Genomic DNA, 12,930 nt, shown 5'->3' with positions numbered 1-12,930 from the left:
GACAAAACCAATTTCAATACTTAAGTTGAAGGTAATAATCCATACATGCTCCGATGCCATCTTAAATCATCAATTGACTCAAAAACTTAAGTTGATAGGTGAAGTTGAATTTAATCATATATAATAATCTAACTTCTCAATATTAGAATGAGAGAAAACAGAAAAGGAAACCTAAATACAAAATAACATGGCTCAATGAGCTTTTATATCTAAAATAAACACACTAAATAATATAAGCTAAACCTATTACATTTAATATTAAAATCATGATACCCCTTAACCATGAGAGGTTAAGAAGAATTTCTGCCCTCTTTTCTGCTTTGCCAAACAGTAGAAGAAGCGATAAAACTATAGTTTCTGATCATCTGCAAGAAAAAGACAGCTTCCTCCTTATATAGTAAGGTTCTTTTAAAAACACAAATGAAATGAAATTCCCAAAAGCACTTGTAATTAAATTTAGATAATGGTTTGTCTCTTTCAAACTTTTTTCTATTTAACTTGCAACAACAAAAAGACCAATTTCTCTCTAGACTCTAATAAATATTTCCCAACCACTTTCTTTGGTTAATTTCCTTCCATTGGCTTTCAAATCAAAACCCATATTTGGCCTTCCAAGCCCTTGGTTTTTCTTTAAATTGCCAAATTTTGATGGAACCACCAATTTTTTCTCTCTATTTTTCTCATAATTATGATGGATCTCACTATTTCATTTTAATATTATGTGTTATAGCATTTTACATTTGGTTTAGGTTAATTTCTTATGTAAAAGCACATTTGGCTTGTTTTAGTAGCTCATTTCAATATCATTGTAATAAACACACATTTGAAGTTTTTTTTTTAATATATATACCCACCCATTTGAAATCTTCATTTACCTATATTTCATTTCATTAACTAAGGATGTCCGCGGGGCGGGGTCGAGGATGCCATTGCTCATCCCCATCCCCACTCCCCATTTCATTCTCCATACCGTGAAATTCCCCACAGGGATCGGGGCGAGACTCCCTACGGAGAATTCGTGAGGATCGGTTCCTCGCGGGAAATTTTTTCCCGTTACTTTTTTTTTTGGTAAAAAGCCGATTAATTTAAATCAGTAATGTGAGTCAATTTTAATTAAATAATTAATTTTATCAATGAATTGTTTGTTATGGTTAGTATTATATGAAAATTTGAATTTAAAGATAAATTACTCAAATTTTGGCCTAAAAAACTAATTAATTTTTTCCAGTAGAAAGAAATAAATATAATCAAATTATTCACATATATAATCTAAATTTAAACATTCAATTTAAACCTATTCATTACATTTTCTAATAAATAATTAAATTTTAAATTTAAATGTAATATTTATATAATAATAATAACATAACATTAGATAACTATAGTAAATAAATATGTAAAAGCTAATCGGGACGAAGACGGGAAACGGGACGGGACCGGAGCCGAGAATGCATTCCCCGTTCCCGTCCCCGTTTAGCTCACAAGGATTTTTTTGCCTCACTCCCTCTCCCATTCCCCACCTAATCAGGGAATCCCCGCCCCGTTTGGGGCGGAGCCCATGGAGCTCCGTCCCCATGACAAATTGGACATCTCTGTTAACCATAGATTAAAAGTATATATATAAATTTTTAATTTGATAAGAATTAAAAAATATATATTTAAGACGATTTACTCATTTTAATATTTTAAAAGTTAAATTTTAATTTTATGTCAAGATAATAAAACTTAAATATAATGATATTCAAAGTAACAAAAATAAATAGCATTTTATTTTGAATTTAATAAAATAAAATAAACACTATTCAGATTTAAATTAACCATGATTAAGGAAGTATCTAATTTTTAAATAAGATCCGCCAAAAAATTATAGAAGTAGGCGTACGGCACGGGAGTTCTTTCGCATTCTCTAAAACTAATAATAGAAAAGGGTTAAAAAACACTTTTCATTTTGATTGGTAATGATTGAATCCCTATTCTTTCAATTTTGTAACAATTTAATCAGTGAACGTTATATATAATAATTTGATCCTTATACTTTTAAATTTGTAACAATTTAATCCCTAAAGTTAAAAAAAATATTAAAATAATAAACTTTGGTATTATATAAAAATATTGAATCTCTAATTTATTTATTAATTTATTTATACAAAAAATCTCATTAAATCTTAACACAAATTTCTACCATAGAGACTAAATCATTACAAATACTAAATTGTTACATAGTAAAATTCAGATGCTAAATTATTACAAAATTGAAAGTAAAGGAATTAAATTATTATAAACCATAGTTTAGGAACTAAATTTTTAGTTTTATGAAATTTTAGGAAAGTTTAGAACAAAATAAATTTTAAACTAGAAAAAACCTTAAAAAATTATTATTTCAAGTGCATTATAGGTTACACTCATATTTCTGCCTCCGCTCAATTGCGATTAATAAACAATATTCATAATAGGATATTTTGATAGTTACCCATATCCCCCATGCTTCTATACTCGATTGTGTCCACTACATTTTCGTTTGCCTCTGCAATTGTTGTGTCCTTCACCTTCTCTGCCGTCCCTTTGGTGGAATCATAGGCCACCTCCACTATACTTGTCATCGCTCCTTCTCCGGCCATCCCTGCTCTCAGCTGCTCTGCTTTTGCTCGGTCCACGTCCATGTCACTCTCCTCCTGCGTATCAACCTCAATTGAAGTATAAATAATTATAATCATCAAATCTTCTCTCATATCTTCTTATTTAAAAATGACACCGTAAAAGTAATAAGTTAGTTCCCGAACTTTAGTTTGTACTCTCAATTTTGTAGCAACTTAGTTCCTAAACTTTAGTATGTAAAAATTTAATAATTCTTGTACTTTAAAACTCATAACAATTTAATCACTATCGCAACTAAATTTATCGAAATTAGCTGTCAATTTTTATTATTTTATGATGTAGACTTTGTATTTCATAAAAATATTGAACCTCTAATTAATTTATCGATTTATTTTTCAATAAATTTTATTAAATCTTAACACTAATTTCTACATTATAGACTAAATTGTTACAAATTTTAAAGTGTAAAAAAACCCAAAATTTATGGATTGATTTTTAACCTTTCTTCTTTCATCTAGTCAAATGGGAACATGAAAATGTCGATATATATATATATATAAACATTGCTTTTTTTATTATTGAGTTTTAAAAGTTCTAATTTAGTTCATATTTAAATCCCAGATATGTGATCGTTATGAATTAAAACCCATGACCTTTTAGATTTTTATTTATCACTAAGCTAACTAATGACTATTTGCCTAAAAGGTGAATCATTTTTGATATACTATACGTGAGGGACAATATCTCTATAGATATATGAGTCCTTCCTGATATTTGGAGAGTGAAAGATCAGGCACATTTGGAGGAATATCATGTAAAGGTGTGTTTGGAATGTAATTTCAAGTATTTATTTTTTTTATAGAAAAATTGAAATGTTTGATAACCACTTAAAATAATTTTTGAAATATTTTCAACAATTTTTATAAAAAATGTTTAAATAAAAGTGAGTTTTTTTAAAAACATTTTTTTCTCGATTAATTCAAATGGACCCTAAGTCTATCTCTAAAATACAGTATTAGGATATCAAGTGTCAAAATATTCGATCAATTCAAATGGACCCCACTTGGCACAACCAACTTAACTCTACATCCCAACCAGCCACCTGATGCATTGAACCCAACTGACGCAACACACTAGACTACACCTCTCTCCCAAACCCACACTCAAAAAATAAATGATCCCGCGACTACACACCTCCCCCACACAGAAGACATCCCCCTCTGATAACACACCCCAACTCCTCGACCAATCCTGCGTACCCAACCTGTCCCTCACTGCTAACCACACACAGAAGGAGGGACGCGGAATACCACCCCTCATCCATAAAATACTAGCCTAAGACACCCTATGACGACGAGGACGTATACTCTCCCAAGCACTAGCGATAGAGAACCGACCACTAGCATCCGGCACACAAACCCAATAATCCTCTCCCCTCACCCTAGGCCCCACTGCCTGGATAAAACCCCAGATCTCAAGCAGCTCTTAAGACAGTGTAGGCCACCTCCAACCTCCCTCACCATCCAAGAACTCCGACAACCGCGCTTCCAAACTACTTCTTGAATCATGAACCATTGTAGACCCGTATGAATCCAAAATCGCGCCCCCGACAGCCAAGGATCCCACCAAACAAAACAAGACTGTCCATCGTCAATCATCAAACGAACCAGATGCTTGAATCTATCTCTACTTCGCAAGATAGCCCTCAAGCACCAAGACCTCCCAACCTCACTCCTAACAGCCACAACGACAGCCCACGCAAAACATACGCCTCCACCCACGCCACCCAAAATGACCCTGATTAATTAAGAGAAAGCCAGAGCAACTTCATAATAGCAGCCTAGTTCCAAGAGGGCCACATGCTTCACACCCAATCCCTCTTCTCCCCAACGGCACACACCACCTCATCCCACGCCACCCGTGCACCACCCTGACTCACAACACTACCCTTCCATAAATAACTACGTAACAGACGATCAACCTCATGAGTTACACACATAGGCAACACGAATATGCTAGCAGGCCATAAAACCTGAAAAAACTGTAAAACAAATCTAACAAGCTGCAACCTCCTAGCAAAAGAGAGGGACCTCGCTGCCCAGCTTCTAATACGAGTTGTAATCCTCTATATCAAAGGTGCACAATCCACAGCCCTCAACCGACCCGGCAATAAAGGTAAACCCAGATACCTAACCGGCAATGAACCAAGAGAGACTCCCATATATGTAGCTAGTTCCTCCGCCTCCCCAGACTCCACACCCACAACAAACATGGAACTCTTTCTAACATTTGCAACTAACCCAGACAGCTTTGCAAATTCTGTCAATACCTACCTCACAAGCTTCAAAGAATCTCTCTCAGTTGCACAGAAAATCATCAAATCGTCTGAAAAAACCAAATGAGTTAAGCCCAAGCGCTCACACCGATCATGGAACCTAAACCACACAGGAGGTTTATTCAACAACCTAGACAAGACCTCCATCACCATCATAAACAAAAAAAGGAGACAACGGATCCCCCTGCCTCAACCCCTTCCTACCAAGAAAAAAACCCTTCAAGGGAACCATTAATCATCACAAAGAACTTAGGCGAAGTAACACAAACCCTTACCCAACTAACAAATTGAAGGGTCGTACCTATAGCCAACAATACACCAAATAGAAAATCTCAATTCACCAAATCGTAAGCCTTCTGAAGGTCTACCTTTAACACACAGCGCGGCTTCCCTCTGCCCTCCTTATAGCTCCCCACGAGCTCCTGACACAATAAAATGTTATCGAAAATCGACCTACCCAGAACAAACGCAGACTGATTACCACTGATGAAATCAGACAACCACAACCACAAATCTCTCAGCTAAGATCCTCGAGATACACTTATACACAACATTGCAACATGAAATAGGACGAAACTCCTCCATACGTTCAGCTCTCCGCCTCTTAGGGATGAGAGTAATAGCAGTAGAATTAACTCCTCTAAGCAAGTAACATGTTTAAAAAAAATTGAGCACAGCGTTATAGAAATCATCCCCAACCACACTCCAATCAGCTCTGTAAAAATCCACCGAAAACCCATCAGGCCCAGGAGCCTTCCCAGACTTCATCGAGAATAAAACCTTCTGAATCTCCTCCCAACTCACTGGCCGACCAAGTGCCTCCACCTTCTCCTCGAGCCAGTTGAACTGTACAATATCCCCAAGTCAGGTAGTAAGATCCTTATACCCCACATGTTGAGCCCTTAAGCAACCCAAAAGAATTCTACAGCCACCCCTGCCACCCTATCATGCACCGTCAGGCGAATCCCCCCAGCATCCACGACCGTAAATAAACCACTGCAATTGCGACGAGAACGAACACAACGATAAAAAAAAAGTTGTATTCATATCACTTAACTCCAACCACCTGACCCTGGCCTTCTGCCGGAGCGACGCCTCCTCTAATCTCGCCACTGACCAAAACACCTCAGTGGCCCGAGCCACCTCCGCACACACCGACTCTGAACCAGGATTCTTTTCCATCGCAACCTAAGCAGCCTCCATAACCTGCCTAGCCGCCCGCACCTCATCAGCTAACATAAAGATACGCCTACCAAACGATGCACGAAAAACCTGCTTCACTTCCTTTAAATTTCGCACAAAACTAACCATAGGAGACACATCTTCAGATCTTCTCCACACTGACCTGATAGTATCAAGAAAACCCTCTGCCTCCGCCCAATGAGAAAAATAACAAAACATAGGAGGCGGTCTACTCCTCGCCTCCCCTATAGAAACCAGAAGAGGGCTATGATAAAAAATCCCCCACTGACCAACCCTAACCTTCGAATACGGAAAACCTTCCACGCCTCATTGGAAAAGCATCGATCCAAGCGGCGCAAGATACCATTCCCTTGAAATTTACTAGTCCAGGTGAACCAGTTATCTGTCACACCCAACTCAACCAGATCTGATTCCAATAACACCTCATCAAACTCCTTCATTTCCTTCAAATTAGGGCAACCACCAAAATCTTTCGAACTACTATGAATAGCATTAAAATCCCCTAAAACAACTCCAGGAAGCTGCCACGAGGCACATACATCAATCAACTTAGACCACAAATTCCTTCTCTCGCTGATGTGATTAGAGGTATACACTGCACCAATATGTACCCTAGCACTGGATACAATATCCACTAAGATTCCATAAATGAATTGATCCTCACTGATATCAATGGAAAAATTATAGACACTCTTCTGCCACATCATCCAAATCCTCCCAACTCCCTGCACACTATAGCTACACACACAACTTCAGGCATCACCAAACCTACTCATCACCATACCAAAATTTTCACGACGAAGGAGGAAGCCAGAAAGTCTGCCACCACCCTATACTTGACAGGGTCATTCAACCCTCTTACATTCTAGGAACACCAAATCATGAATCTTGCAAGAGATCACACCTACCACTTTCCACTGGGCCTTTGCCCAAACTCCCGAACATCCCATCCATAACAAACAATGGATTAGGATCTGCCTACACTAGAGCCAATGCCAACGAGTCTCCCTCCTTATCACACAAAACATCAAATTGATTACGATCATCAACATACTTTACAAACCCCGTAATTCCAGGGGACCCATAAACTACTCTGCTCTTCAAGGGCGCCGTACCCGGAGACCCACTACCACCCCTATGCCCTACACTTCTTCTATCACGCCTACGTCGAATAACCATAGTAGATTCTTCAACCCTCTCCATGCCCTTAATCTCATCCACTAGGCTAGCTCCCATCGCACCCATATCCAAGTCCTGCCCCTTCCTCACACTCTCGATTCCCCTGTTCGCCTCCAAACACCCCTCATTGGCTACCACCATACACAACTCCTGACCCTTCTCCACACCCTGTTGCTCACATACCACCCTAGTATGCCCAAAGGAACCACAACAAGAACACCTACGAGGTTTCCACTCATACACTGCTGGAATAATAAACTCCTGACCCCGCATTCTAACAGTGACTGAAGGTGGCATTAACGAATCACCATCCACCTGAACACAAACCCTCGCATACAATAACCGTCGCCACTCTCTTATTGCAACATCAAAAGAGACAGGTTTACCCACGACATTAGCTAACATTGCTAAACCCCTGTCCGTCCACAACTCTAGGGGAACACGCTCCAGTTTAATCCATATAGGAACAGAATTAAAAACAAATGTTTTAGGAACAATACCTGGAGACCACTGTCGTAATAAGATGGGCTAGCCACCCAAGTGCTATGGACCATTCTCTAGCACACAATCCCGTGACTCTACCTTCTGAAAATTAAAGATAATCATACCATTATCCAACAAGGTAATAGTTGGCATCTATACACATCCCTAAATTCTCTGAATAAGACGACAAATAACAAAATACGGGAGTTTGGCATCCACAAACTGACCAATCAGAGATTTCTCCCCTACACAGACACCCTCATTAATAATCATAAGGTTTAACAATAACTTTATCATTTTCAACCAATGGGGGAATGAACTCTAAATTACCCCTCAACTTAGACCCAAAAAGGGCTGCCCACGACTTTCCCCCTTTCACGCCGGATCCAGAACCACACCCCTCCTCCAACCGAACCACCTTTGGACCAAATCCCCTAGTAAATCGGTTTTTAGATACCGGCTCCTCCCCCTCACGAAGAACCTTGAATGTCCACCGATCGACCCTCACTTCCACAAAATCCCACCCCGCGAAACCTCCTCACCCCCCCCCCCCGAGCCTCCCAACTCCGGCCCTGCACCACGTGGCCTACCCACCAAAGCTCCCACATATATCGACCCTTTCCCAGCTCCCCCTGCACCATTCCACTTCTTTCACTCAGCTTCAACCCACTCCCAACAGGCCCGCTCATTCCAGCCTCCCTCAAGGCCCACCTCAATACCCTCACAACCCAGATTTCATTCGAGCCCCTAGCACCCTCAATGCTCCCAGACACCCCCTTCACTTTCATGTCCATCAACTAACCCAATACCCAGCCCACCCAGTTCAACCTTCACAACCCGAATTTTCTTATTCAACCCAACACTCCCATACCAGGGCCTTCACCTTCCTCAGAGCTACCATCAGACAACCCAAAATCCTTCACCTTTGAAGAACGAGCATCCAATCCCAAATCGTTCTCCGATCTAAGCAAACGAAAGAGTTGACGAGCAACTCGTCCCATTCTTCTCCTTCAGTCTTAGAGGCGACCGCTTATGCACCATCATCACCAACTTTCACCATGTTAAACCCACACCTCAATAAGATCGTCACCGTCTGCGAACCAACAGTCAACAAGCCAACCAAACGCATACACCAGTCAACAATAGAATATAGCCAGCTTCACCAGTCGACCACGAGCTTCTCCACTAGTCAACAAGCCGTACAACGAGACCCGTACAGACTCCATCACCGGCGGTCGTCGAACGCAGATCAGACACGAAATGACGACAGTCAGTCGAACGCAGCTTCGAATCCACCTGAACAGACACGGAACCAGATGCGCTCAGCCGACGACGACGGCTCCAGGATGCGAAACGACGACCGACGCAGATGAAGACGAAGCCCACGCGAAGAGAACCCGACGCCGACGAAGACACCTTTATGCTGCGGCGGCGGTGAACCCTAAAACCATTTCTTTTTTCTTTTTCCAAACATATTTATTATCTCTTCCAATAAATAATCAAATTTAAAATTTAAATATAATATTTATACAATAATAATAATAATAACATAGCATTAGATAACTATACTAAATAAATATATAAAAGCTGATCGGGGTGGGAACGAGACGGGACGGGGACGGGGAATGCATTTTCCGTCCCCGTCTCCGTTTAGCTCACATGGAATTTTTTTCCCCACTTCCTTCCTCATTCCTCACCTAGTCGGGGAATCCCACGGGGCCCATCCCCATGAAAAAATTGGACATCTTTATGTGTTTGTACCTAGCATATTATTGTAAAAACAATTCATGCATTAAAAACTTTAAAGATTTTCTATATTTAGTGGATAAGTTTATAATCATTTATCAAAATAAAAAATTAATACTTAAACTTAAGGACCGTTTGAATCGCAGATATTGTTTCGTGGGTATAAATATTAAATATCTGGAATTTGAATATCTAGATTTTAAATGTCTAAGATAATTAATGTTTGTCTTTAGATGTGCATGATAATTAATGTCTAAAAATTAAATATTCGTGTTCAATTCAATAATTTATATGTAAAAACTAAAAGTAAATAATCACTTAATTAAATTCAAAAGATCAATTAAACTTAAAATTAATTAATTTATTGTTATGCTAATCAATAAAATAAAAAATAAATGAATACTTTTTAATTAAACTATTTACCAAAAATAATTTAATTAATTAATTAATATTGACAATTGACAATAATAATTTATATTAAATCGTTAAGATAGCATAAAATATTAATGGTAAATATATTAGTGGAAATTTATTAAGTCTAAATAATATATTTATATTTAATAATTAAAATTAATACTAATGAATACTTGATATTAATTTATTAATGAATTAAAATATACTTTTATTGGAAAAAAATATCAGATGGTTTTAAAGTTTTCGAATTATTCTGTGTTTTAAAAAGTGGAACTACGTGAAACAAATAGAGATATTAAATGTATGTTTAAAATCTCATAAGAAAACCTATGAGGCAAATGAGCCTAAAAAGTTTTAACTTCATGGGTTTGGTTTAACTTTTATTTTGGTGTTTTTATTTTAAAAATAATTTTTTTTAAAAAAAAATTGAACTATTTCACAAACACACAATAAAATTTTGAAATACTTTTTATATGTATTTTAAACCCTTCTTGTCAAAAGAGTCTAAATTAAATAGAAATGACTTAAAAAATATATTTTTATCTAATTAATTCAAATAGATACTAATTAGTCACAAAACTTTGTATCTAATACTTCATTTAAATATTGATTAGCAATTAACTATTGATAGACTAATCAATTAAAAATAGAATTACTTAGACCTTGGTAACTATCTATTTTTGTATTTGAAAATTAAGTTTATAAACATTACTTCCACCTCCAAAATTCTTATTTTTATCTACTTTTTATCGATGGTTTAAAAAATCACACTAAATTTTAAAAACTAAAAAAAAATAGTATTTTTATTTTTAGAATTTGATTAAAAATTCAACTATTATACTTGTAAAAAGATGAAAATAAATGGAGGAAACAAGTCTAATTAAAAAACTGAAATAAAAAACGAAATGATTAGGAAACCGTATGTTATTAAACAATATTCATTATTTTTATTTAATATTTTTGCTCTAGCATACCAATTATCCAAAGGAAAATACATAAGTAAAATTGTACTATATTTATGCATATCAGAAATTGGCCTTAAGAAAATTTGCCTCTCAAACCATATCATTGGGATCTGCCCTAATAGTATGGAAGCAAACCATGTACCAGAACATAAAAGGAACAAAATTAAAAGAAAACAAAATGAAAACATTAGAAAGTAAAATTTTGCTCTTCCTACAAAAATCACAATATAAGAAATAAAAACGGTCGAGGCGGGAAACGGAGGAAGGTTAGAGCGGCGTACATGGAGGCGGTTAAGGGCGGTGGCACCGGACAAGGGAGGCGAAGCCGCAGCGCCATGGCGGTGTTTAAACAAAGCTTTCGAGGAGCGCAAAGCAACGGATCTATTGGAGTAAGCCATTTTTCAATTTACAGTGTTTTCAATCGGTGGGATCTTTTTTTTGTTTTGCTTTTTTACCTTTAAAGAGTGTTTTTTTAACAAATTTTATTTTAACGATGAAACGTGGAGAGTTCTAGAGGTGACACGTGAAACGGGGAGAGTTCTCGAGGTGACACGTGATCAGTGTCAGAAAATGATGATCAAATTTTCTTTTTTTTTTAGCGAAATAAGAAGTTTCATTTATAAAAATGATAAAAAAAATTTAAAATTAGATAAATAGTAAAATGATGTTTTGAATTGTTAATTATAGATTTTCAATGGACTAAATAACTCTTATCAAATCTTTGACTACTAGATAAATTAAATTATGAAGATAAATTTAAAATCTCTACAACTTAGATTACGTTTGCTATTAAAAAAGTAGAAAATAAAAAATCCATAATAAATAATCATTCCAGTCAATTATGAAAAATTTAAGTCGTTCATTTTATATTCACAACAATCCAAGAACCCTCATATTCAAAAGAAAATACATAGTATTTTGCCGAAAATTGATAAGAAATAGAACAACGTTTTTTTTTTTTTTTTTTTTGTGAAAAATATGCTTCTAACTTGAAATTCACAAGACTACTTGGTTAAAATCAATCAAAATTTAAAACGTTGTACACGTAATTGCGATTTATCTAACCATTAGTAACATGCACCTGATTATTTTTAAAAAATAAAAATGCATATAAGAAAAAAAATTGCATGAAATATAGTGTAGGTACGGAAGGAACTTGTAAAGGTCCTGAACAAAAACGTGGATTGTCTCAATTTTTTATTTTTCATATAATACAAATTACAAAAATAAAAATTATGTAAAAAACATTAATTTACAGCATGCTTAATAAATTTAGAGAAAAGGGAAATTTAGGGTCTCTAGGAAACCTTACCTTTGAAGAAGTCATAGTCTCCACGAAAATTCCCTTATCTGGAATGTCACGAACAAAAGCACGATCGAAGATGGTCACTACCAATTGGAGCCTCCTATATTCTCTTTTGGGATGAGAATCTCTAAGGAGGTGTGTGCTCTTAGATTTTTGGAAGAGGGGGGAAAATGATTTTGAGAGGAGAAGGTCTGGGAAAAAATTACAGAAAGTTCTTTGAGGAAGATGAATCAAAATCATGTCAAGAAGAAACAATAACTTCCCCCACTCTCCACGATTATACAGAAGGAATTAAGAGGAGGGAAGTTATTTCCCTTCCTTTAATTTAAAATAAAACTAAATTAAAAATAAATTTAACTTTTAAATAAATATATATATATATATAACTAATTTATTGTATATATATATATATAAGAATCATATATAACATATAGTTTATATTGTATCAAATATAATATAACTTATAGTTTTAATTATCTTATTAATGCATGATATTTAATATAAATCTCATTTATACTAAATTTAATTATATGAATCTAATTCACATAACTAATATTCGAATCATATTCAAATATTGATTTTCTCTCAAATAAACTTTATATTGTAATGTATCTAATACATTATATTAACTATATCATATATAATTAAATTAAATTAATTATATCACATATGATTAATTTCTTCAATTAATTGGAACCATTCGA

The 12,930-nt window shown here is 35.9% G+C and overlaps 1 protein-coding gene across 1 annotated transcript; it reads right to left on the bottom strand.

Annotated features, from left to right (window-relative positions):
• Positions 1-2,405: 2,405 nt before the first annotated feature.
• On the bottom strand, positions 2,406-11,338 carry LOC120087104. The gene is made up of 2 exons (XM_039043985.1): positions 11,202-11,338; positions 2,406-2,672 (listed from the first exon to the last, which is right to left on the bottom strand). Exons 1-2 carry the CDS (start codon positions 11,316-11,318, stop codon positions 2,445-2,447), a joined length of 345 nt encoding a protein of 114 aa, XP_038899913.1. The 5' UTR covers positions 11,319-11,338; the 3' UTR covers positions 2,406-2,444.
• Positions 11,339-12,930: the final 1,592 nt, after the last annotated feature.

The sequence above is a fragment of the Benincasa hispida genome, chromosome 9, assembly GCF_009727055.1.
Source record: "Benincasa hispida cultivar B227 chromosome 9, ASM972705v1, whole genome shotgun sequence".
In the NCBI taxonomy this organism is placed as follows: Eukaryota; Viridiplantae; Streptophyta; class Magnoliopsida; order Cucurbitales; family Cucurbitaceae; genus Benincasa; species Benincasa hispida.
This window is presented reverse-complemented; position numbering and strand designations above follow the sequence as displayed.

Excerpts from the sequence above, each read along its gene's own strand:
- LOC120087104 (XM_039043985.1), bottom strand. The coding sequence starts at position 11,318 with ATGGCTTACTCCAATAGATCCGTTGCTTTGCGCTCCTCGAAAGCTTTG. Across the intron at positions 2,673-11,201 it reads CCGCCCTTAACCGCCTCCAT|GAGGAGAGTGACATGGACGT; the intron begins GTACGCCGCTCT and ends GTTGATACGCAG.